This window comes from Sorex fumeus, unplaced genomic scaffold, assembly GCF_029834395.1.
Source record: "Sorex fumeus unplaced genomic scaffold, SorFum_2.1 ptg000044l, whole genome shotgun sequence".
Taxonomy (NCBI): Eukaryota; Metazoa; Chordata; class Mammalia; order Eulipotyphla; family Soricidae; genus Sorex; species Sorex fumeus.
Window position 1 is genome coordinate 7,950,180 of NW_026606101.1, and position 27,074 is coordinate 7,977,253.

Consider the following 27,074-nt stretch of genomic DNA (forward strand, 5'->3'; position numbering starts at 1 on the left):
TACAAAATGGCAAGACTGGGTGATACAGTGTCCCCTCATCCCCCACAAGCCGCCTCCTCTTCTGTACTCTTAGGCGGGCTCAGCCTACAGCACTGGAGACCAGAGGGCACTCCTGGTGGGTTCCCAGGCATGTCCTACTGTCCAGTGCAGGCCACTGGGGCAGGAATGGGGACAGAAACCAGCTGGGATCCAAGTACCCCCTGCGTTGTTGCCAGTGGAGAGTGCTGGGCGGGGGTGGGGTGGGATTGGGTGTCTCTGTCCTGCGGCAGGGGTCAGGCCCAGCCCGGAATGGACCTGAGAGTGGGGTTTGGTTCTGAATTCTTGCAGAACGAGCCTCCCCAACTCCGGCAGAGCTTCCTCCTCAAGGCTCAGGGACATGGGGGCGGCCTCGGGGCTGCTTCCGGCTTAGGTGGGGCTCTGCCTAATGACCCACTGGCCGTGGGGGTTGGTGCGGTACAGATCTAAGAGGAAGGCATCTGGGTCCAGGCGACGCTCCCCTGCGGAAGAAGGGGTGAAGGAGGTGAAGGGAGGCCCTCCTGGGCCAGTGCACCCCGCTCTCCCCGCAGCTGGTGACCCGGACAGCTCTGGATCCCAGCTGTCCGCTTCTGGGGGCACTGACCTCACGGGCGGTCCAGGCCGTGCCGGGATGGAGGGGAAGTCCCGCCCCCGGCGATGACTGACAGCTAGGTCCCGCCCCCGGCCCGCCGGCCTCCAAGGGAAGGGCTCTGGCGCCCCCTGGTGGATTACATCAGGCAAAACCCGCCCCCCCTTCCCCCCGCCCCACACACGCACACACATCTCACTCCCTCACCCTCCTAGTAAGGAGCATCCCTGAAGGCCTGAAGCCTCCTCCTCTGCTCCTGGGCCTGTGCTTCACAACGCGAGGTCCCCGCACCCCCAAACCCGCAGCATCCCCTAGGAGCTTAGACCTGTGGAATCCCAGCCCCAGCCCTGCAGCTGAGCAGCCTTCTAGGGTGCTGGCCTTGCTCCTGCAGAGCTGGGGCTGGGCGCACCTGCGTGCTCCGTAGGGCATCCCGGCGGGGCCTGTGCTGAGGCACACCTGGCCAGGCCTCCAACTCCAGGAAGAGACCCTGACAGTCAGTCACGGCTGACCCTTCACCTCAGGGTGGGAGTCCACTAGGTTTCATGGGGGACGGGCCCGTCAAGGGGTCTGGGCCTGTAGGAGCCCGTGAGCCCCTCCTGGGGGCCTGGGCTCAGAGCTGATCCCCACTGGGAACTCACCGATGTTCCCTCCGACTTCATAGAGCAGTGCGCAGCCTGGCTTCGAGGGTGGGCAGCTGCATGGCAGAGAGAAGACCTGCTGAGCTCTTCTGGGCGACACCAAAACCCACGAGGGCCTTGCTGCCTCAGGTCCTTTGCACAGCCTCCCTCCACACTGTACACTACACAGGGGACCAGCTTTACCCTCCCACTACATATGTGCCAGAGCTCTGCCTGTCCTTTTTTTTTTTTTCTTTTTTGGATCACACCCGGCGATGCACAGAGGTTACTCCTGGCTCTGCGCTCAGGAATTACCCCTGGCGGTGCTCAGGGGACCATATGGGATGCTGGGAATTGAACCCGGGTCGGCCACGTGCAAGGCAAACACCCTACCCGCTGTGCTATCGCTCCAACCCCTCTGTCTGTCCTTTTTCATGTGACTAGCAGGACCCATCTATGCGAGGCACTCATTAGGTGGCAGTTAAATAAATGAAGGAATCAATTACTGCTGCCTCTTATCAATACTCAATAATCACTAATCACTGAGGGGCCCTCCGAAGGTTGGAAAACCATGTTCTGACCACCCCAAACAAGCAGAAAATGGCCAAAGGCCATTGCACTGCTCTGTCAAGCTCCCCTCAGCACCTGACTATGAGGCGCTGACCCCACTGGTTTGTGTCCCTTACCGTGGCAGGGGGCAGGCCACGTCCTTGCTCCTTTTTGGACCCCGGGGCTTCGGAGGAGTTTCCTCTGCGAACTGCTTGAGCACGTGGGCTACTCTGATACTGGGGGTCAGGGGTACCGTGAGGAGGTCGTTGCTGGGCCAGGCCACCCGGACCTTTGCCACTTTGGGAATCTGGAGGGAGTCAAGGGCAGACACACTTTGACATATATTCAGGCGCACCTGAGAGGGTCTGGAATTCCAATGTGCTTGCACAGACACGTGTGCATACACGATTGCAGCAGTGCCACGCCAGGGAAACACAAGCTGCACACACATACCACACTCAGACCATGTCAAGATGCATGCAAGCATGGAGATACTCAGCAGCACCCCCTCCCCACCCCACCCCACCCCACCCCACCCCACCCCACCCCAGCACCCGGCGCCCACCACATGCCTGGCAGGAGAGCGTATGTGCAGGTTTCTGTAGAGACTGTCATCCCACACAACGTCCGGGCACATGGATCAGGGTTCCGGACCCTCCCATTAGCCAAGAGCCCCATCAGGGCTCCTCCAGGGAGCACTAGGGAGTCCTTCCCTTCTACTACCCCCTCTGGTCCCAATCACCGCACACCCCACACAGCGGCACTTTTCCGGGGCCAGACACACAGGGACTGTCAGAAAATCGGGCCCTGAACGCCTCTTCGCGGTGCCAGGGATGCTCCTGGCTCAGTCCAGCCATACAGATACTCTGCTCCCGGGATTCTCGCTCCAGGCTGTGGGGCCTGGGCGCCACCCGGTGGCCACAATCGGCAGCGCGGTTTTGCCGCCCGCGCCCAGCCCGACCCTCACCGCTTCGGGGTCCAGGTCGTTCCCTGTCTGGTCCCGGTCCGCGTGCAGCCTTCGCAGCCAGGTCTTGAGACCCCCGTCGCAGAGCTGGGGGCGCCGGCTGCTGCTGTCGTTCAATTTTCGGACCTGGGCCACTAGGAAAGAGGCGACCTGGCCGGGAGGAGTGGAGTCTTATAACAGGGACCCAGGGGGCACTCCTAGGCCATGTATGTCACCCCTTTCCCAGGGCTGCAACTACATGGGGTTCAACTGGAGACGTGAAGGGTCCATCTAGCCCCTAATCTGGGTTAGGGATCAGAGCGCCCTGGAAGCAGAGGAGAGTGGACCCAACACACACACACACACACACACACACACACACACACACACACAGAACCCCAGAAAGCGGCTACAGGATCGTTGCTGTAAGACAGCTGGGGTCTGGGGACTCGCCTGGGTTCTCGGGGACCCCAGAGTACTCAGGAATGGGCGAAGGCTGGGAGCCCTAAGCTCCCATAACTGGAAGTTCCCACAGAGGTCCCTGATCAACCCACAGGGCCCCGTGGAATGGGGACCCAGCCAAGAGGGGAGACCCCAACACATGGCCTGGCAGATTCCAGTTCCATTCTGTTCTCATCAATTTATCAGCCCCCGGGGCTCCCGGCAAGAGATGAGCCATGGGGAAGCGTAGTGGGAAGTTCTATTGGAACATCTACGTCCGTACTGTCACAGCTGGGCTTAGTAGTGCGCACCCCAAAAGCGAAAAGGGCACGAGGAAGAACGGAGTCTGGGAAGATGCCATGGGCCAGATGTGAAGGAGCAGAGGGTGCCAGGTTGGTGCTCTTCCCAGAGAGGGGAGGAAATTCCAGGCGGACTGAACCACACAAGCCAAACGCAGAGGAGTGAAGGGTTTGGAGAAACAGCTTGGGAGGGTTTAGGGAGTGAAGGTGAGACTGGACATGGGGGTGGGGGGAGCTGGGAACTGCCCCCTAAAATGGAAAGAATATGTCTAAATGACTGTCGATGGAAACAGCGAGAAGCAGGGAGGGTGGAGAGAAAAAAAATAGTGGACGGATGGAGGAGTGGAGTGCGTGAATGGCTAGGTAGATGGGTTTGTGGACTGGGGGTAGGTGGGTGGAAGAAAGAGTAGAGGGAAGGATGGGAGAATGGATGGGCAGCTGGGCCAATGGAAGGAAGGAAAGAAGGAAGGAAGGACTGGCGGAGGGGTGGTGGGTAGATGACTGCATACATGGCTGCGTGGGTAGATGGGTGGATGGATGGAAGGATGGCATGAAGGAAGGAAAGAAGTATGGATGGATGGAGAGAAGGAAGAATGGATGGATGGTTGGTTAGTGGATGAGTGGAGAGATGGATAGATTTCTCAGCAAAGTGAGTGGTCAGCTACCACAGAATAGTTCTCCCAGGACCCTGCTGCGCCTCGGTCTCCAGCAGGCCTTGCGTGGCCATTTCACCAAAGGCTCTCCCTCTCCCTGCCCTCACCTTAGAGCATGGTACATGGTTATTGAGGGCACAGTACATGGCGGGCGCAGCAAAACAGGCAAGTTCCGTGTCCCTGAACCTTGAAGGAAGGGCTTTTACAGCATCAAATCTCTTGAGGTGAAAGAATTTGTTATTTTTTTTTTTTAATTTGGGGGCCACGGGCTGGAGCGATAGCACAGCGGGTAGGGCGTTTGCCTTGCACGCAGTCGACATGGCTGACCTGAGTTCAATTCCTCCACCCCTCTCAGAGAGCCTGGCAAGCTATGGAGAGTGTCTCGCCTGCACGGCAAAGCCTGGCAAGCTACCCGTGGTGTATTCGATATGCCAAACACAGTAACAAGTCTCACAATGTTACTGGGCCTGCTCGAGCAAAATCGATGAACAACGGGAGGACAGTGACAGTGACAGGGGGCCACACCCGGTGATGCTCAGGGTCTTTTCTTGACTCTGTACTCAGGGATCACTCCAGGAAATCTCAAGGGACCATATGGGATGCCAGAGACTGAATTCAGGTCGGCCATGTGCAAGGCGAATGCCCTACCCGCTGTACTATCGCTCTGGTTCCCACATAAAAGAAACCTTTGTGGGAACTCAGAGAACACCCAGGACCTGTGGTAGATCGGATGACAAGGGGCTGACAGTGTGGGGGCAGCAGACAGAAGGAGGCGACATCTTTTGGATGTGAAAGAGGTGAAGAAGACACTGGAAGAGGGCTCTGGAGGGATAGCTAGGCCAGCGGCTGGGGAGTTTGCCTTGCACATGGCTGACCTGGGTTCGATCCCTGGCACCTCATAGGGTTCCCCAAGACCGCCAGGAGTGAGTCCTGAGTAGAGTCAGGCGTTACACCTGAGCATTCCTGGGTGTGGCCTCCCTACAGATGTGGATGAAGTTGAGGTTCTAGAAAAGTCAAAACTGGGGGTTCAAAAGAACAGAGCCCACAATCCACTTGTATGGCCGCAGCCTCAGAGGCAACCCTGAGGAGAATGAGCTGCGCCTGCCACCTGGTGGACAGTATGCCTGCCCGCAGCCTCGGCGGTGGACCCCCCCCCCCACGCAAGCATGGATGGGCAGTGCGCATGTCCGCAGGGCTGCCCACAGCACTCACCGTCCAGAGCAGGTCCTGGTAGTGTATCATCATCTGCACTACCTCGGCTGCCCCTTCTGCCAGTTGCTTCTCGTTGCCCTTGGGGAGCTTGGGGGTCCGGCCCTGGTGCAAGAAGAGGCTGGGGGCCATCACCGTGGAGACGTTCCACAGTGACATCTTGTTGCTCTTCTCATGGGCCACCACCTTTCTGAGGAATTCCAGGAGCGCCTGGGGAATGGCACAGACTCTCCCTCAAACTGTGCTAGTCCGAGTGCCACTCTGCTGGGCCGCATGGGGACTCCTGGAGGCCCCAGGGACTGAGCAGGGTGCTGGTGCCGGATGTTCCCATCAGCCCTCCTGTGGCCTGACTCGGCAAAGTGCCGTCAGCGTCCTCTCCTGCCCACTCTCAGGATGCTGGGGACATCCAAGCCTGCCTCCAGCGGCCCCTGGAGAACCCTGGGACATGGGTTTCTTCCCAGTGAGGCCCACAATAACTTGTCTTTTTCGGAGTCTGGCCTCTGGGTCTGTCCCAAATTCAAAAGAAAGAAAAGGGAAGCAGAGACCATGGAGGAAGGGGGAGGCAACAGCTCCCATGCAAGAAGGGCCCTATGTGGGCCTGACTCCGCTGTAAAAAGCTCACGTTCCATCCTCATGACCGCTCCAAGCCACCCCCTCCCCTCCTTTGCAGAGAAGGAAGCTGTGGCTTGGAGAATGCAACCAGAGCCACATATCCAGAGAAGATAAAAAAAAGAAGAGGAGAAGGGAGAGGGTGAGTGGGTGGGTGGATGGATGGATGAGGGAGGGAGGGAGGGAGGGAGGGAGGGAGGGATGATGTGTGGATGCATGGTGGGTGGGTGGAGGTGTGTTGATGGTTGGATGAATGAGTGGATGGATGGGTTAATGGATCAATGGGTGGATAGATGGATGGATGGATGAAGTGTGGATGGGTGGATGAATCAATGGGTAGATGGATGGGTGGATGGATCAATTGGTGGATAAATGGATGGATGAAGTGTGGATGGGTGGATGAATCAATGGGTGGATGGATGAATGGGTGGATAGATGGATGAAGTGTGGATGGGTGGATGGATGGGTGAATGGTGTGTGGATGTGTGGATGAACAGATGGAAGGATAGGTAGATGGGTAGATAGTTTATGGATGGGCGGATAGATAGGTGAGTAGATGGCATATGGATGGGAGGTTGGTGGGTGGGTGGATGGTGTGTGGATGGGTGCATAGATGGAAAGGTAGGGAAGGAGAAACAGAGGAGGGAGAACATATATTAAGCACCTTCCAAGTGCACCTCTTCTACTCTGAATTCTTACGTGTTTGCACTTACAATACCAAAACAATCACACACATGCTATTACCATTCTATTACAGAAAAGGGTGCAAACTCATCCCTCCAGGCTGAGGATCAAGGAACAAAGTACCGTTGGGTTCAATACTCTCTGGTCACACACTCTTCCTTGGGCCTCTCAGGTCCACATCAGAAAAGTACTCCAGTAGCCCCGGGACTTCCTCACAGCCTCACCCCCCAGGTACATCTTGGGTTTGGCCCAGAGAGAGCCAGAAGGTCCAAGGAGCCGAGTGAAGGCTGTGCCCACCCACGTCTTAACACCCCCACCACCACACACGCGGGGCTGCTACAGACATTTCCCAGAGGGTCCCCACAGGACACTTGTGCCACAGTGAGCTTTCCACCTCAGAAAGGGCCCACGATAGGCTGGGTTAGGAAGTACAGGCCAAAGGCCGGAGTGATAGCACAGTGGATAGGGCGTTTGCCTTGCATGCGGCCAACCCGGGTTTGATCCCCTGCACCCCATATGGTTCTCCAAGTACCGCCTGCCAGGAGTGATTCCTGGATGCAGAGCCAGGAGTAACTTCTGAGCATCACTGGGTGTCACCCAAAAAGCAAAAAAAAAAAAAAAAAAAAGAAGAAGAAGAAGAAGTACAGGCCATACTCTTGGCCCACTTGGAGATTGATAAAACTCTGATAAAGGAAAGGCTCTGAGAAGTCTTGTAGGAAGAAAGAATCTTTGCCTCAGCTCATAAACCTCATGCTTCCCTCTTAGATGGACACAAAGCATTTTCCCCAAGACACCTCTTAGCATTGCCTACATCGAGGTCAGCTGCATCTACTAGGTAAGCACGACTTCCTTCTAGGGGGACCCTGCTTCCGTAAGAGCAAACGTCTCAGGAAAGATGCCCGTCACGTGGGCACTCCCTGCAGCCCAGCATCTGGCAGAGCTGCTGAATAAATGAATGAATGAATGAAAGCGCACATTGCTCTCAATGCAAGCATGGGCCGAGGTGAGGGGGGAGCGTTTCGGGGCCACCTTTACCTTCAGGGCATTTCTGTTGGGTTCAGGGAGGATGAGGATGAGCAGGTGGAGAGCTTGCAGGCGCTGTTTCAGGTGGGGGATGTCTGCGGGAAGAAGAGGCCGCGGTCAGCTGGGGCACAGGGACCCGCTGGAGGCTCCTTTCTGGAAAGGAGCGTGCCCAGAGCCAGAAAGCCCAGGACTGGGGCAGAGTAATAGCACAGCAGGTAGCGTGTTTGCCTCGTACATGGCCGACCTGGGTTCGATACCCAGGATCCCATATGGTCCCCTGAGCACTGCCAGGAGTAATTCCTGAGTGCAGAGCCAGGAATAACCCCTGAGCATCGCTGGGTGTGATCCCCCAGAAAAAAAAAAGCAAAAAAAAAAAGCTCAGGAGCCACAGAAGACCCTTCCTCGGGGGCTAACGAACGCATCTGCCCTGCCAGAGGGAGGCCACGAGCCCTGTCCCCCGTGCCCCTCTCATAACCCTGGCAGCTCTCTCCGGGGATCCCCGGCACCAGGTGTGGCCCCATAAGCACCCCGGCAAGCACTGCCACCAAGAAAGATGCATGAGGGCGGCAGCCACAGGCCAAGCACAGTGTCACTGTGGCAACCCCTCCTCGCGAGCAGCACAACTGAGGATGGCAGCACCCACCAGTGCCTCCGTCACGGGCACCACAGCCTCACGTGACACCCTGGGAAGCACCATAGCTGAAACCCGGGCAAGGAGAACGTGGCAAGCCCAAGCCCCCAGCACGGTGTGACGGGAGGAAATTGTGTGTGCGCAGGCGGGCTTTGGGGCGAAAACCTCACCCTGCACGTCTCCCCCGCACAGAAGGCACGCATGTGTACATGCACCCAGCACATACATGTAGAAGACATGACACACACATCCACAGTTGTCTGTCAGCACAGAAGGCACATTCGTGGACAACCATATATACATACACTCATGTCCATCCACGTACATACGATACACAGGGCTCGTGCAATGTATGCCTATACTCATGTACGCATGTGCACGGTCCCCATGCATGCACGTATGTAGGCATGCACACATGTCCAAGCATGCATGCGTGTGTACTCCCCGTCCACTTGAGATCTCCAGGAAACCACTGTCTTGCTGCCACTTCCCCTCTCTGCCAAGGCCGGGGGTGCCCCCCCCCACCGCCTCCCCCATGTAGAGGACCGAGCGACTCACTGGACACCACGGCGAAGGCCGGCAGGTACTCGGCAGTGAGCAGAGGCGCCGGCAGCTCCCGGATGAACCTTTTCAGCAAATCCGACATGTCATTGAGATGAACCTGGTCCCAGCAGAAAAGGCCGGAGTAGAACTCTCGCTCCAGCCTCTGTTCCAGCCCCTGGAGGGAGGCACCAATGAGAAGCTGCTCTATTTGTGCTCTGGGCCTCAGTTTCCCCACTGCAGTGCCTCGCCCTATCTAGCGAGCCTCTCTGCAGAGTATTTTTTTGGGAAGCGGTTATCGGGCAGACAGGCGTCCAGAGGGCTGTGGGGCCCGGGAGAAGGCGAGGAAGGGGTCTCGCTCGCCACCTGTCTGCCCAGCTTGCACCCACGCCCGAGCAGAGACGCCAGTGGGGACACCAAGTCTTATAAAGCGGGTTGGTTTCTACCTCCCAAAAAAAATGGGGGCAATGAAGCTGAGTTCTGGGAGAGGGGAGATGCAGGTTAACCCGAGGGGTTAAGGCAAGGCCTGGGCAATGCCCGGCAAGTGCTGACTGCAGGACTCTCAACCCCTGTGCCACCCCCGCCCTGGCAAACCTCCTGGCATTCCCCACCCAGAGGCCAAAGGGATCCTTGGCAAGCCAAGAGCTGGACAGTCTCCCGGCTTACGGAACAAGAAAGGCAGCGCTGACAACCCACCTTGACCCTGGCCTGGGAGCCGGGCACCCTGAGGATGCCCTCCACGTCCAGCCCTCTCTCCTCCAGACAGGACAGCAGCTAGGGGGGAAAGGAACCAATGTGCACCGGGAGGAACAGCACCTGCCACCATGCGGTCACAGGTCCAAGTCCCTGGCACCCCACATGTGCCCAGAGTGATGCTGGAAGCACTGTGATCCCCGCCCTGCAGGTGATGTCTGGCTGCCTCATGGCCAGGTGGCACCTGTAAGCACCCCTCAAGGGGAGCAGTTCCCAGCGAGTTCCTTGAACCCTGGAATCCCTAGTCCAGAGACTCCCAATTGAATCCCAAAATGAATTACTGCCTTACAGAGATGTCTGTGGAACCCAACCATTTACAAACTAGAACTCCAGAAGCACGTGGCCGCTTTTGCAGCCATGTGAGCTCTCGTGACATTCAAAATGAGCAATGGAAAATGATCTAGCGTCCGCCCCTGGCAGGCAGGCTTGAATGGTGGTGGGGAAATTGGAGCAAAACATAAATGTCCAAAAATAGAGAGAGTGTATTGGGGAGATTGTCTGTCATAGAGGCAGAGTGAGGGCTGGGATGGTGGGGGAGGAGGAGGATACTGGATACGTTGGTGGTGGAAAATGTGCACTGGGGGAGGGATGGGTGTTCGATCACTGTATGGCTGAATCTCAATTGTGAAAGCTTTGCAACTGTATCTCACGGTGATTCAATTAAAAAGAAAGAAAGAAAAAAATAAATAATAAACTGGAATTTAAAAAAAAGTAAAAGAAATTCACTCCAGTCGCCCAACTGCCCAGGGTAGGGCAGGAAGGGGAGCCCAGAGCCCACATTATGTACAAGTGCCATAACCAGGTCATGCGGGTTCTGGGGAGCATGTGCGTGAACATGACAGTCCACTGAACATGTGTGCAAGCCTAGGCACACACAGCGCACCGGTCGTCTGATCTGGCACCCGGTCAACCAACACCAACAACCATGATGGAGGAAGGAGGGGAAGGAGGGAATTTTGAAAAGATGAAAAGAACCGATGTGGGCTGGAGCGATAACACAGCGGGTAGGGCATTTGACTTGCATGTGGCTGACCTGGGTTCGCTTCCCAGCATCCCATATGGTCCCCTGAGCATTGCCAGGAGTAATTCCTGAGTGCAGAGCCAGGAGTAGCCCCTGAGCATCACCGGGTGTGACCAAAAAATAAATAAATAAATAAAAGAACCAATGTTGAAGCTGGAACCACTAAGAAGCGCAGCCCAGACAGGTGTGTCTGTGTCCCAGGGAAATGGGTTGGAGAGATGTGCAGGGACTCCCCCAAAGAGTCCCCCAGAAAGAATGATGACTGGTGACTGAGCGAGTGACCGACCGTCTCGGAGCCCCAGAGCTCAGAGAGCTCCTAGGACTTTTCTCATTGAATCCTTCCCGCGAGGAAGGCTGTCACTAGAACCCCCTCGGAGAGGCTCAGGGGTGCTTCTGAAATTCATCCCGCCTCCCAGCTGCCCAGGGCAGGGCGGGAAGGTGAGCCCAGAGCCCACCCCCTGTCCCAAGCCAGGCAGCCCAGCTGCGGCGACTTACGGCCTGGAGCAGCAGAGGCACCTGGGTGCTGGGCAGGGCCCTGCGGTCGGCCTGCAGCAGGTTGTCGAGGGGCACCCCAAAGAGGCCTGTTTCTGGGGGAGACAAACAGCAGAAGGGCCGGCTCAGAACCTAGAAGGACCGGTGGGCTCTCCCTACAAGATGACGCACCCAGCACACCGGGATTTCCTTCCCCACCCGCCCTGGGAATCCCTATCCTGGTCCTTCCTGGCCTCATTTTTATTGTTGTTGTTGTTTTTGTTTTTGCTTTTTGTGTCACACCTGGCGATGCACAGGATTACTCCTGGGTTTGCACTCAGGAATTATCCCTGGTGGTGCTCAAGGGACCATATGGGATGCTGGGGATTGAACCTGGACTGGCCGCGTGCAAGCAAACGCCCTACCTGCTATACTACTGCTCCAGTCCCCTAACCCCTTTTTTTTGCTCCAGCCCCCTGAGTTCAATTCCTGCACCCGAGTCCTGCTGGGATAGCCCCAACAATGTTGCACTGCTGGGTGTCACTGGGAGTGGTCTGGGGTGAGAGAGACCAAAAAACAAAGCCCAAAACGGGCTGGAGAGACAGCACAGGGGTTTAAGGCACTTGTCTCTCATATGGCCCATCAAGGTTCGATCCCAACATCCTGTATGGTCCCCCGAGGTCCACAGGGAGTGATGCTGAGTGCAGAGCCAGGAGTCAGCCCTGCGCACAGTCAGGTGTGGCCCCCCAAGCCCAAACCCAACGAGAAACAAACAAACAAACAAACAAACATGAACAGAAAGCAAAACTTTTCCCTGTGTGAGAATGATGTTCTTGCAGTAAGGAACACTCACACGTGACTAAAGGGCCCGAAAGATCGGGACCTTAATAGGTGCTTATATTGTTTGTCTGCCTTGTTTGGGGGCTGAACCCAGCAGTGTCAGGGGCTACTCCTGGTTCAGTGCTTGCAGTTCCTCCTAATGATTCCCAGGGGAGCAGGGTGCTGCGGCTCAAACCCAGGGCTCCTGCATGCAAAGCTGTGCTCCAGCCCATGGCCCAGAAAATCCGTTTTAAATTATCTAAGATTCTTTCAAAGTTGTAGGGGCAGCAAGTGGTTGACCTACGACGGGGGGAAATATAGAAATAATAAACGTTTGATAAGGGAAATAGTTAATTTTAAAAATGGTTAATGGAAATGAATTAGGGCTTATCTGTGAGGAGGAGAACAGGCCCCCGACTGAAAATCATGTTTCCAAAGCACATGGAATAGTTGTGGTAACTAACCCCATCATTCCAGGCTCACTTCCCCTCCTCGCAGGCACACTCCGGCCATGTGGACTTTCAGTTCTTCCTACTGGAGAAAGGGTTGCACTTCCCTGCACCCTACAGCCCCATGTTGGTGTTGGCTAAGGGAACAGAGCCTCCTCGAGGCAGATAGAGGCGGCAGTGCTCTGTGTGTGTGAGTTCATCCTTCTGTGCTTCCACCATCCTAAGAACAAGATCAGATGCCCTGCTGGGCACAGGACAAGGAAAGCTGGGCCAAGAGAGCGGGAACGGCCAACAGCTTGGAGCCAGCCCAGCCCAGGGCAGTCAACCAACCCAACTACCCGCTAATGTACCAGAGAGAGGCACCATCATTCTGGGTCATGGGTCTGGGGAGCTGCTTATTATGTAGCGTTATGTTGTTTGGAACAATGCAATAACTGGAAAATGCCCGTAATTCTAAAACATCTCTTAAAAGAAAGTATCCCTGGGTCAGCATGATGGTCCAGTTGGCAGAGCACTTGCCTTGCACGAGGCTGACCCAAGTTCGATCCCCAGCATCCCATATGGTTCCCTGAACACTGCCAGGAGTGACCCCTGAGCACAGAGGCAGCAGCAAGCCCTGGTCATAGGCAGGTGTGGTCCCAAAACAGACACTGTAGCACTGGCCTCCCGTTGTTCACCGATTTGCTCGAGTGGGCCCAGTAACGTCTCCATTTTGAGACTTGTTGTTATTGTGTTTGGCATATTGAATACATCACAGGGAGTTTGCCAGGCTTTGCTGTGCGGGAGAGATACTCTTGGTAGCTTGCTAGGCTCTCCGAGAGGGACGGAGAAATCGAACTTGGCTCAGTCAGGCTGGCTGCCTGCAAGGCAAACGCCCTACCGCTGTGCTATCACTCCAGCCCCAAAATCAAACAAACAAACAAACAAACAAAAAGGAAATATCCCTTTCTTCCCTAAAAAACAAACTAATCTACTAAAAATTAATAGCCTATATCTGAATTGCATTTTCCCTCTTTGCATTTTCCTCCAGTTTCCATTTCCCCCTGCATAAATATCTGTCAGGGATGAAAGCAAGGAGCTTGGCTCGCCCTGGTGGAAGGTTCCCCCACCACACCCCACGTCCCGGGAGAGAGCCAGGACCGTAACCACAGGGTGGTGGACGTGTATGCCCACCTGTGGTCTTGCGCTTGGTGGCCTTGTTCCTCTTCAAATCCAAGCCCAGGACGTCACAGAGGGCCGTGAGCTCAATGAGCGCCAGTGCAGGGACCTTCTGCATATCCTGCGAGCACAAGTCTCCGATCCTCGTCAAGCCCAGCCGGCCTTTGGGGACCCGAAACTCCTAGAGGAGGAATCAGGGGTGAAGGTTCAAAGCCCCTGCAGGGGCCTTTGTTGAAGAGACCTTGACTCTCTCCCCACATAAGCATGGGCTGAGGTCAGTCGGAGTGCTCCCTGCAGGGACAGCCGACAGAAGCTCCCCTCTGAGCCTCAGATTACCCAGCAGAAGGACCGGACAGGCGTTGGGGAGGGCCCACTGACCTAGGTTTTGTTTTTTGCTTGGGCAACCACATGGGATGCTGGGGATCGAATCCAGGTTGGCTGCATGCGAGGCCAACACCATATTTGCTGGACTATGACTCCGTTCCCCACCTTCATCTCCCTAGGCTTGATGCTGTTAATGGGGTCAGGGGCCTACACAGTGGAATCCCTGCATTCCAGCAGAGCCTCAAGGTCTCAGCGATCCTACAGTTGGCAGAGCACTTGCTTGAACATGGCTGACCCAGGTTTGATCCCCAGCACCCCATATGGTTCCCTGAGCACTGCCAGGAGTGACCCCTGAGCACAGAGCCAACTGCAAGCCCTGAGCATAGCCGGGTGTGCACCCCCCTCAGAAAATGTAAGAAAAAGAAAAAGAAAGGAAGTATCCCTGTCTTCCTCAAAAGAAAAATTAATAGAGCCTGTATCTGAATTGCATTTTTCCTCTTTGCATCTTCCTCCAGTTTCCGCTCATGAGCAGACAGCTTTTTCCCCCTCATAAATATCTGTTTGGGACAAAAGTGAGCAGTTTGGCTTGTCTTGGTGGAAGGCCCCCCCACCATACCTCCATTATTCTCTCACTTTCCTTCACCTCCTCTATCTCTCGCCTTGGTAGCGCCACTCACGTTCCCATGACCCTTTTCTCACCTTGAAGAACCAAATAAAAACTGAAAACTAAAGGTGCTCTGAACTTAGGGATCACACATGCTGCGACTCGGGGTCCATCCAGGGTTGAGGAGATCAAACTAGGACTGGCCACCAGCAAGGGACAAACCAGGCGCCAGTGTACTCTCTCTCTCTCTCTCTCTCTCTCTCTCTCTCTCTCTCTCTCTCTCTCGCACTGGGAAAATGGTGGGGGGCAGCACGGTCGCTGGTGGAGGAATATTTCATGCAGGAAACTCTACAAAGAAATGTGTTGTAAACCACAGTGAATAAATTAAAATTTATTTAAGGGTGCTCTACAGCGTCACCTAGAGGTCAGAGTGGGAATAAACACGCAGGTCTGGGCATTCCTGAGAACAGAATAGAGGATTGTCCTGTCTGGACTTCGAGCCCAGGTGACACCCCAGTGAGGGACGTTTAAGAGGGCCGGAACGACTCAATGCCATGAATGTCTGGCTGTGGGAGAGCCTGGACACTGATGGGCTATGGAGTCCCACAGAGGCTTTGAACCCCGAATGGACCTGTGAGTTTGAGCTGATGCTTCGCCTTTTCTGTGTCCCCATCTCTGTGTGGAGAGTAACAGCAGCTGCGTCGCGGGCTGTCGGATAGACTAGGTCAGGGGCTGCACATCAGACCTCACCAGATAAGGGTTCAGTAACTATAATGATCACTATTTTTTTGTTTTTGAGGGACCACACCTATCAGCACTTAGGGGCTGCTCCCAACTCAGTGCTCAGGGTCACTCCCAGTGTCGGGGGTAGTATTCAGACCACACACATGTAAAGTGTGTGGTCAGCTGGTCAATGGTTGGAATCTACCACAAGTGTGTGGAGGGGCAAAGGGGACATAAGACAAGAAAGGACCAGTATGACAATAATAATTGGAAATGATCATGCTGGATAAGGACTGAGAATTAATTTTTTTTTTTGCTTTTTGGGTCACACCCGGTGATGCACAGGGGTTATTCCTGGCTCTTCACTCAGGAATTACTCCTGGCTGTGCTCGGGAGACCATATGGGATGCTGGGAATCAAACCCTGATCGGTTGTATGCAAGGAAAATGCCCTACCCGCTGTGCTATCGCTCCAGCCCCAAGAACTGAAAATTAAAAGTAGGTAAAAGAATATACCTGATAGCCCTTCAGTCTCTGTATTGCAAACCACAAAGCCCAAAAGGAAAGAGAGAGAGAAAGAGAGAGAGGGAGAGAGAGAGAGAGGGGGGGGAAGAGAGGAAGGGAGGGAGGGAAAGAAGAAAAGTGTCTGCCATAGAGATAGGCTGGGAGGTGGGGGAGGAGTTGGGGGTGGGGGCAAAGAAATGGGGAACATTGATGCTGGAAAATGTATCCCGGTGGAGGGATGGGTGTTGGAACACTGCGTGCGTGAAACCCAATCATGAACAGCTTTGTAATGGGCTATCTCACAGTGATTCCATTTAAAAACTTAAAAACAACCACAACAAAGCGTGTGGTCAGCCGTCTGCGGTATCTCTCTGACCCAGTGACTACACACTTTTAGTGTATTTATGGACAACTGCTGCCTACATCACAGGATGAAAGCAAATGATCTCCATTCAGTACTGGGTCTCACGGCCTGACCTACATTAAATCTCAATGTAGGATACCTCTATTACTATTCTCATCACTCACAGTTTACTGGAGGAATTCAAATCATCGAGGTTAGAAGAGAATGCCGAACATGAATTACCTCAGAGGCCGTAGAAACAGGAAGTCCCGACCTAAATGTCTATTTGCTGTTTTATGCTTATGCAAGACGGCATGGGAGAACGAGGTGAAAGGGACGCGGAAACTCTGCTCTACTTTTGCAATCTCTGCTAATTCTAAAATTATTTGGGGGATCGGAGAGATAGGACAGGAGGTAAAGTGCTTGCCTTGCCTTGCATGAGGCCACTTGGGCCTTGGTTCGACCCGGTACCACATAGGGTCCCCCCAAGCACCACTAAGAGTTCCTCCAGAGCCAGGAATGGCCCCTGAGCACCAGAGTGTGGTCCAAATCCTTCCCCTACCCCAAATGAAATGATTCAGCATGAAAGTTTAAGGGAAACTGAGTCAGTGAGGAGCCCACAGGGACAGACATATTTCCTCAGAGCAGAGTGCAGTGGTCAGTCCCCTGGGAAGGTGCTGGGCTGGTAGGCGTGTCTGAGAGTGGGGGGCTGTGGCCGCATCTCCCGGGTGAGGTTAAGTGTAATCCTGCAGAAATGGAGAGCGCTGGGCTGAGGCCCTTGGTGGACTGTTTCCCTGGGTGTCCACCACGCCAGACTGCAGTAGCGAGGACCCTCTCCCTTCAGGAGCAGTGGGAGCTGGCCGAGGAGAGTGGCCCAACTGGGCAGGATGGGGGGGGGCGGTCAGGAGCATCTGGGAGCAGACAGGGGATGGGGGAGAGCAGGGGTGATGGAGGTGCATGAGACCTCAGGCTGGGAGCAGACCTCAAGCTGTCCAGTCCAGAGTAAATGCATGCCACTTCTCTCAGTCTCAAGACAAACACCCAAACCAGACAGAAGTGATGGCACCCTCATTTGGAAGGAACTGAGCAGGGGGAGAAGAAGACAGAGAAGCTGATAACTAGCTGATGACTAAACAGCCCACAGGGCGAGGAACCGTCTGAGGGGGAGGAAGGACTTTCCGAGCATCCAGGAAAGGGTCCAGGGGCAGCTCACACACACACACACACACACACACACACACACACACACACACACACGCAGGCGCCTGCCTTGCACACACATTTGCCCTCCAGCAGCAGTGAAGCAAAACACAACCAGTTTCCAACAGAGCACCCTTGGAGACACCGCGAGGCCCTGGACTGGGGCCCTGGCCCAGGACCCTGACAGGCTCCGCAGGAGGATGATGCAACAGAGAAGGAGTAAGAAGGTCCTGCCAGCGGCCAGGGGGCCCTTACCAGGCCGTGCGTGTTTGGGGGTGCAAGCACGCATGTGTGATTGTGCGTGCGTTTGTGTGTGCTCATATGTCTTCATGTGCATGGGTGTGTGCGCATACACATATATTTATGCACGTATGTGAGTGAATGTGTGTGCAAACACAGGGATCTGTGTACAACACGTATCTATGTGCATGTGTGTGCACATGTGTGTGAAGGGCTATGTGTGCACTTATATGTGTGTGCATGTGTGTGCGTACAGGTGTGTGGGCTGTGTGCACCCGTGTATGTGTGTGCATATGTGTGCGTGTGTGTGTGCTCACCGGCAGGGAGCCCCGGCCCCAGGCACAGAGGCCAGCAGGGGCCCAGCGGCCCCTGTGCAGCAGCCGAGCGGCCTGCTCCGAGTAGGCCAAGTCCGTGCAGAATGCTTCCTGGCTCCCGGCTGGGCCCTGCGCGTGGGGGTCCTCGGGCTCTGCTGCAGCTGCAGGGAAACGGAGCAGAGAGGGTCAGGACCAGGGAGCCGGCTCCGGAAATGTCTTGGGTTGACCCCGAGCTGGTTCTTAGAATAAGAACTTGGTCCTCTGCTCCGAGGCCCAGTGGCTAGGCGCACCTGCCTTGTCAGCATGAGGCCATGAGCTGGAGCCCAGCTGTCATTCATGGGCATCGTGGTGGCTGTCACTTGAACCCTCAGTGCTGCAGCCACGTCTGAGCCCCGGCACGTGGCCTGGTGTATGTGAGCACTGTACCCGGGAGTGCGTCCCCAACAGTGACTGCATGAGAACACCTCTACTGAAAACACGAGGGATGGCACAGCCGCGTGGGGGAGCACCAACCTAGCATGTATCACCCCATCACTGCCACAACACCTCAAAAGGAAGGGCAGGGGCAAGGAACGGCTTCCCAGGCTCCAGTTTCAAGCCTCAGGAGCAAGTCTAGGAGCTTAGGACTCAGGCCCCGGAAGTGATTCTCCAACTCAGGTTCGTAGGCTTTGTGGGAAAACCAGGGCCCAGCGGATCCCCTCAGAACTCCTTCCTACTGGCCTCGGGCAGGCAGGGGCCCAGGGGCCACTGGATTCTCTCACTTTAAGAACAGACGAGGACCTGGGGAGTGAGGAGGATGGCTCACCTGGGGGAGACGTGGGAGGCTGGGAATTGAGTCGGGGCCCCTTCAGACAGGAGGTGGCACTCTCCGGAGGGTCCTGCTGTGGGAATGGGGACAGGAGGTGGTTTGTTATGCTGAAACACCACAGGAGGCAGACGAAACACACAGCACATGCACACGTACACACACACATGCACAGGTGCACGCATAGGTGTGTGCACACACATATACATACACACGGGCATGCACACACACAAGCACACGCACATGCACACACGTACTCACACATACACATGTGCACACACAGGCACGCTCAGATGAACAGATGCACATACACATGCACATGCATGCACACATGTGCACACACATAGATACACATGCACATGCACATACACACATGTGCACGCACACTCATGCACACATTCACGCATATACCCACACAGGTGGATGCACACACATACACATGGGCATACACATTCGTGCATATGCATGACACACACATAGGCATATGATACCCATGCGTGGACATGCCCTCACATGCACTCACACACACGCACGCGCGCACACACACAGAGCCACATCACTCACCATGTAACATCACAAAGGCCCCAGCTGCAGGGGCCCTGGTGTTCTGTACTCACCCTTGAGTCAAAGGCCCCGAAGATGTCCCTGACATCTCTGACGGGGGCCTTGTGTCGCCTACGGGCAGAGCGGGCGTAGATATCCAGTCGGCGTCGCACAGCGGCCACCTGGGTTTGGGTCAGGGTCGACAAGAGTTCCTGGTGGTCACCCTCCATGCTTTGGCCACCGAGGAGGCCCGACAGGCCAGTGTCACGCAGCCACTGGGATTCGGCCTCTCCCTCTGCCAACAAAACAAGAAACACACTGAGTCACTTGCCCAGTCCCAAGGAGCACCCTGACCTCTGAGCACGAGGCTGAGGACTCTCAACCCTGCTCTTACTCGGGATGGAGAGTGAGCACTAGTTCTGTAGACACAGTGAGGGCAAGAAGCCTCTGGCTGCCCCGATCTTGGAACACAGCAGTGGGCTCACCCCCTCCCTTCTGGTTCCCCCAAGGCTTAGAGCCGAAACCAGCTTGGGGAGTAGGGGAGGTGAGGCAGGAACAGCCAGGGACCTTAGAGAGGGAGAGAGATTTGCAAACTCCTGGGAGGGAAACCCATGATGACACTGTGAGTCCAAGGGTCAGAGATGAAACCAGGTGGGTGCCTGCGTCCTGTACTATCTCTGGGCCCTCACGGATCGGTCTCAGGGCTGCCAGAGGACAGGCGGATGTCCAGGGGAGAGATTCAGAGAACTTGTTGTTCTCACTCAGGCGAGCGCTGGTGGGTTCCGGACCCTTCCCTCTTTCCACAGTACCCCCAGGGCCGCTCACCCTCCAGGAGACGAGCTTCACCCCCGCTGCCTGCTGGGCTCTCCTCTCCTGGCTCATGTCTCTGCCGAATCCGCTCCACCTCCTTCCAGAAGCTGTCCATGGGCAAGCTCTCTGCGCACTGCGGGGGCTGCTGCCTGCTGGCAGGGCCGGGGCTGGAGCTGTAAGTGGGGGGAGGCAGGGATGAGGCCCAGCGCTGCCCACACACAGGGGTCTCACCCGCCTGGGCTTCCCATCCCGGTGACCCCACCCACGCCCCAGTCTCCTGCCAAGGGCTCCACTTGTTGGGATTATAATTGGCGAGCACCTATTTCAGACCTCCCGCGTCCCGCTGGATCTAAGTGGACCCACGTCCCACAGACCAGAGCCACGAACAGGCCAATCAGAGGCCAGAACCACTAACAAGCCAATCAGAGGTCAGAGCCACGAACAAGCCAATCAGAGGCTCCCAGGTGTTGAGGTCGAGGGGGCTCAGTCAGGTGTGAGAACCGGGGGACCCTGGTGACATGGCAGGGCTGGAGAAGCCCATCTTCCAAGAGAAGCAGAGAAATGGGAGTGTGGGGTGGGGGGAGGCCAGGCCAGGGCTCCGAGGGCAAGAGGGCTGCAGGAGCCCAGGGGCTGGGTACTCTCTCCCTATAGAACCGGGGTCTGGGGTCGAACTCGAGGGCTCCCGAGCACTGCTGGAGAATGAACCCTGAGCACAGAGCTGGGACTGGCCCCCAGCACCGCCAGGGGTGGCTTCTAAACTATGCAGACAGGGCGAGAACCCTGGCAGAGCCGGCTCCGTGGGGGTGAGGGTGTGGTTCCCCGCTAGCTTCTGCGTGACATGGTCCTGGGGTCCCCAAGACTCTCTGGCGCTCAGCCTGAGACTCCCCATGTGGGGAGGTCTCCCCAGTCTGAGGGGGCCACTCAGCATAGAGAATTGGGACCACCGGGGGCCCACGATGATGAGGCCTCCAGGCCTGGTTTAAAGCTCCACAGTTTTGTCTTTCTCTTCTAACTTTTGTTGTTGTTTTTGTTTGGGGGACTGCACCCAGCGGTGCTCAGGGCTTACTCCTGGCTCTGTGCTCAGGGGTCACTCCTGGGGGGTTGGGAGGAACATACCGGAATGAAACCAGGTCAGCCCTGTGCAAGGCAACTGTCCTGCCTGCTGTACTATCCCTCGAACCCACTTTTATTTTTTGTTTTGGGGCCACCCCCCCCCCGTGATACTCAGGGGCTACTCCTGGCTCTGCACTCAGAAATTGCTCCTGGCAGTGTTCAGGGAACCATACAGGATGCTGAGGATGAAACTGAGGTGGGCTGTGTGCAAGGAAGCTCCCTACCTACTGTACTATCTATCATTTCAACCCCAGAAACTTATTTATTTTTAGATTTTTGGGTCTCCCTGGATTGCGCTCAGGGAATCATGTGGTGGCAGGACTTGAACCAGGGTCAGCCACATGCAAGGCAAGTGCCTTAACCCTGCTACTACCTCTCTGGCCTCCAACCTCCCTGTTTAATCGTCTGTGGGTTCCATTTTCTTTCGAACAAAAGAGCAACTTCCCCAAAGAGCCTGTCCAAGGGGTCCAGGATGGTCTGAAGCAAAGGCCTCCTCCTCCTCGTGAGGCCTTTCAGAGAGATTCTGAGGTTCCCCGAGGCTTAGAGCCAAAACTTGAGAAGTGGGGGAAATAGCCAGGGGACCCCAGAGAGGGACAGAGATTTGCAAACTCCTGGGAGGGAGGCCCATGATGACCCTGTGAGTCTAAGGGAATTTGTGGGGTTTTACAGACGTCTGCCTTAGGGTTTGGGCGGAAAGACGGAGGGGTTGGAAGCTCTCCCTAGGCAAAATAAAATCCAGAAACCATAACTGAAAACACTGGAACGAAAAACTTCTCTAGAGCAAAAGGCTCTGAACACAAAAAAAAGCACGGATCAGCGGGAAGGAAATATTTGCAGGAGATGATTGGGTTATTCCCTAGAGTTCCTAAGAGTGATGAGGGAAAAATACACACATCTCCACCCGCCCCCTGCCCCAATAAAGCCCAGCAGACTGACAGCAGATATGAATTATGGGCCACTGAGATAAAATGCAAATGCTCGCTATGGAAAGACACCGAATAAACCATCTATCTCCTCATTCAGACGGGCAAACGTCACCAGGACTCTATCAGCTGGGGTGGGGTGGGGTGGGGGGTTCCCGAGGGAGTCTCTGAGGTGGAGACCCCCTTGCCTGGCAGAACCCTTGCCCCCTCTGCCTGTGTGGGAGGCACGAGAGGACAAAGACCCCAGGAGAAGGGTCCCGCCTGCGGGTTGGTGAGCAGTCCAGCTGGCAACCTTGGGTGGAGGACTGGACAGATGTGGGAGGGGGCAGCAGCCGAGAAGGGCAGTGGCGATGCCAACCGCCGAGGGGGGCGTGTGGGCAGCGCAGGGTTCCCACTTAGCTCTTCCCGCTGGAGGAGGGGTGAATGGGAGAGAACCAGCACCAGCTGCCCCTTTGACCTCTGCACTGTGGGGCCCGTGTGGGCACTCCCCGTGGGCACTCCCTGGGCACTGGCCAGGGCTCCACCCTTCAGGAGTATTTGCTTCATTTCATGCTCCTGGTACAGCTGCGAGGCCATGGCTGGACACCGGAGAGGAAACTGAGACTCGAGAGAAGGGGCAGTTTCTCCTGAGATCCAGAACTGGCACCTTGGGCTGTCCTCAGATTCCTCAGCTCCATACATTAAGGGGTCGGTGACCTATTGGGGGACATCTGAAAGGTCCATGGCCTTGGGACAGATTGGCCTCAGACTCTTCGGAGATCCTGGCAGTGAATCCGTAATACAGCTCACGTAGGATCCTGATGTATTGAGTTTGAATGCCCTGTTTGGCTAGGGCCTCGATGACTGCTTCAGTCTCAAGAGAATCTCTCGGAGAGACCCAGGAGCAAGGGGAGACCAAAGTGAACTTTGTAAAAGTGGCCTCCTCCACACCAGCGTCACTTAGCGTAAGCACTGATGGATGGGTCAATCTGATAGCGGCACCAGGCTTGGGCCCTCCTGCCTCTCTGCACTGGCCTTGCGAGCCAGACACGGAGCTTGTGAGAGAGGCGTGAGGCCGGAGCCCAGAGGAGCTGAAACGAGAGAGGATGATCCCAGACTCCAGGGAACCAGCACGGCGAGCCGTGGAGAGCGCCAAGGCTCGCGCTGGTGCTGCCCGTGAGGCTCTGGGCCTGGGCACCATCTCGGACACATTTTCCAGAGTTCCAGTACACACAGAGTAAAGTCTGTTGTGGACACTGACCCTCCGGATACTCACACGAAGATAGAGGCCCAAGAACAATGCGGTGTGGTTATGATGGAAGAAGGGAAACGGGCTAGAAACCTTTCCAGTGGCTGGTCTGGAGCCAAGGGTGGCTCAGTGGAAGAGCATCTTGCAATTGGGAGGCTGTGGGTTCAATCCCAGGCACCATCTCATGTGTGCCAAGCATGATCCTGGGCGCCATATGGGATACCCAGTGTCACAACAAAGTTTGTGTGACCCCCAGTAGACACAACAACAGCATCAGGGAAAGGGAGGGTGGAGGGAAGAAAGCTAGTTAACAAAGTTCAGGTCAGCTGTAAAGCGAAATATCATGTGGGGATGGAGAGAGAGTCCAGTGGGTAGCGCTCTTGCCCTTGTGTGTGGCTCATATGAGCACCACAGGAGTGATCCCTGAGCACCTCTGGGTGTGGTTCAAATCCACCCCCCGCCCCACTGAAGTGAAATATCATGCAACATTCAAGAGAGTAATGTGGGGGCCGGGGGCCAGGTATGGGGCTCAGCTGTAGGGCACCTGCCTTGCCCGTGAGTCTTTGATCTGATCATGGCACCACCCCACATGCCAGGCAAGATCACCAGGCGGAGTGAGACCTCTGGAATGCAGCACCACGCTGTTGTGGGTGACCCTGGGGAGAGGAAGCAGGGGAGGGAGAGAGCAGGATAGAGCTCTGTGTTCCCCCATGACATACAGCCTTTACCAAATGCTCCTGGTGCTGTACTCCAATTTAGGCATATCTGTATAATGGGACATGGATCAGATCATACTTTTTTTTTTTTAGCTTTTTGGGTCATACCCAGCAATGCTCAGGGGTTTCTCCTGGCTCTGGACTTAGGAACCAGTTCTGGCAGTGCTCAGGGGACCGTATGGGATGCTGGAAATTGAACCCGGGTCTGCCGCGTGTAAGGCAAACACCCTACCTGCTGTGCTATCGCTCCAGCCCCCAGACCATACTTTTAATACACAAGTGCAGAAATACAAATGTGTGAAGCTTATCACCGGAGGATATAGTCTCAACTGGTCACTGTGACTATCCTTATGGACTGGATAGACCCCACTAGCTGTGCTTGCACTTTCTCCAGCAATCGTGAACTCACAGAAAAAGTTCTATGTGGGAGCAGGTGTGAGGGGGCTCACAGGAGGGTTATCAAGGCACCTCCCGGGGTCACTGTGGCTAAGATCCCAATGGGGGACCAAACTCTGTGCCCTTCCTCCCTTGGTGGAGGTTCCACCCTGGGACCCCAGGCCGTGGCGGGAGCCATTTGGTCACTGAACACTTCATTGGGCCAGGCCTGCAGCGATCACTTGGGAGAACAGGAGAGACTCACAGCTGGTAACTGGGACCATATGGTCACACTGGAGACTGGAACATTGACAGACCCATGGAGGAGTGAGCAGGGAGAGGGCGTGCCTGGGGTGAGGAACCTGGGCTGGGTGTGCAGCCGTCCCAGGGCAGAAGATGGAGTTGCAAACAGAAGTGAGAGCAATGGGGTTATTATCTTCTGGGGGGGAGTTCTTTTTTCTTTTCTTTCTTTCCACATGCCCCCCACCCCCAGTCATCCCAGCAGTGCTCAGGACTTCCTTCTGACTCTGCACTCAGGGATCACGCCCGGTGAAACTCAGTGGGCATATGGGGTGTTTGGAATCAAACCTGGTTGGCTGCATGCAAGACAAACTCCTGCTTGCTATGCGCTCTCTCTCTCTCTCTCTCTCTCTCTCTCTCTCTCTCTCTCTCTCTCTGTGCCTCTCTCGCTTGCTCTCCCACTCTCTTGCTCTTCTCTCTCTTGCTCTCTCTGTTGCTTCATCCCTCTGTCTCTCTCTCTCTCACTCTGTCTCCTTCTCTCTTTCTCTCTCTGTCTCCCTCTCTCTCTGCCACAATATTGTTTTTTAAAAGTCATTGTAATGCTGACTTTAAACTAGTTATGGATCACATAATCTATATTAATTTTGATGGACAAAATGTAACAGGGGATATAAGACATTTAGGCAGATGAAATAGTCTGACTAGTTTCCCAAGACTTAAAAACCATCATTGGGGCCTGAGAGAGTGGAGGTTTCAGTCCTGCCCGATTTGATCCCCGCCCTGCAATATGGTCCCCCAGCGCCACCAAGATAGATGTTAGGGAAGAGAAATTTTAAAAGTCTTGACTACATTTTTGCTGCGTCGCATGAATGAAAGGCCTTGCCAGTTTCCCCTTTCCTGAGTCTCGAGGTGGTTCCTGAACCGGGGGCTCTACGGACTCACGCCCGGGGGTCAGGATCCCTGGCACCTCTAGTTGGAATTTGCCCCACACGCAGACCCCCATCAGCCCTGGGTCCTGACGCGGCCATGAGCGTGCGCAGGGGTGTTTCAGGGCAGCAACGCCTTCAGAGTTGCCAGGGCGGGAGCTGGCAGACTGCAATGTGCCTTGACTGCAACAAGCCTCAGTTCCACTTGTTGCTGTGGCGAACCCCTCGCCCCCCAGGGCCGGGTCACCAGAGATGCTGACCGCACTGCTGCTTAGATGCTGGAACTGTCCACATTGCCTCGTGTCAAGTGCTGGCTCAGAGGAACCAGGGACACTTGCAAACACGGACTCTGAGTTAGACACTGAAGCATGGAATTCTGGAGCACAGAATTCAGAGAGCAAAGGAAGCTTAGCACGTGACCCCATGGGGTCAACAGAGACCACCAGGGCTGGGAGGTGACAAAAAATCCCCCCCAGGTAGATGCCAAGCATCAGGACGTTCTCGGGAAGAGGCGTCTTTGTCTGTCTCTAGAGCAGTGCACGGGGCCAGGTGGGATCTGGATCTGCAAGGTGGGATCTGGACGGCCTGGTGGTCTGGCTGGCAGGGACAGCTGAGCAGGAAGGAGGAGTGACACTGATCTCACCATGCGACCTGCAGCCCACTGACCCACAGAGACCTCTCGGCCCCATATAATGCTACAAGTGAAGGAAGGGGAGAAACGCGTTGGAGGGGGCTCCTCACTCTAAGAGTCCAGCGTAAGGGGTCAGAGCGATAGCACAGTGGGTAGGGCACTTGCCTTGCACACAGCCAACCCAGGTTCGATCCCTGACATCGCATAGGGTCCTCCCAGCACCACAAGGAGTAATTCCTGAGCACAGAGCCAGGAGTAACCCCTGAGCGTCGCCAGGTGTGACCCAAAAAGCAAAAAAAAAATGATAATAATAATAAAAATTAAAAAAGGAGTGCAGCATAGAGCTGCCTTGGGCATGACTCGGGAGTGGGATTGGGGTCCACGGAGCAGAAACTGGACCCCTCCCCCTCTCACCGTTGGCCATTCAAAGGGCCCTTGAGCGCCCCCTGCCCGCCTGGAATGGGTGGGACGGGTGAGCATGGAAATCAACCGTCTGTGACCCCACCCATGCCCACTGGGGCTCCTCTCTTTGCTGCCCCTCAGGCCTGGCCTGAGACCCCCCCCCCAGCCCCTCCAGGATGCCCTACCTGCAGCCCAGGTCCACCCAGTGCTGGGCACAGCGCCTGGCGATGCGGGCGCGTGGGATCCGAGGGCACGGAGCGGCCAGGGCCATCAGGGCTAGCCCCTCCATCGGGGCGGCAGGGAGAAGGGCCGGCTCTGCCATGGCTGGCATCTGCGCCCCACTCAGCAGCTGACTCAGTGCACAATGCGTTAGGGAAGGCGGCAGCAGGCCTGGCACACCCAGTTCCCCGACACCCCCACACGGACAGTGTCCAGCCTCCTCTGGGTGGGGCTGGCTCGGCCAGGGCAACCTCCAGCATACCTAGGTGCACACACACACACACACACACACACACACACACACACACACACACTCATACTCACATACACTCTCTCCCTCAAACTTTCTCACACACTCACAAACACATTCTCTCACATCATTTCTCACAATTCTCTCTTTGTGTGTGTGTGTGTGTGTG

The 27,074-nt window shown here is 55.7% G+C and overlaps 1 protein-coding gene across 1 annotated transcript; it reads right to left on the bottom strand.

The window, feature by feature from the left end:
- Positions 1-405: 405 nt before the first annotated feature.
- On the bottom strand, positions 406-26,758 carry ARHGAP40 (Rho GTPase activating protein 40). The gene is made up of 15 exons (XM_056121526.1): positions 26,622-26,758; positions 19,898-20,055; positions 19,147-19,367; positions 18,530-18,605; positions 17,728-17,885; positions 13,489-13,654; positions 11,072-11,163; positions 9,499-9,576; positions 8,821-8,980; positions 7,644-7,726; positions 5,319-5,525; positions 2,738-2,884; positions 1,908-2,077; positions 1,243-1,298; positions 406-497 (listed from the first exon to the last, which is right to left on the bottom strand). The coding sequence occupies exons 1-15, from the start codon at positions 26,756-26,758 to the stop codon at positions 406-408; spliced, it is 2,001 nt and encodes a 666-aa protein (XP_055977501.1).
- Positions 26,759-27,074: the final 316 nt, after the last annotated feature.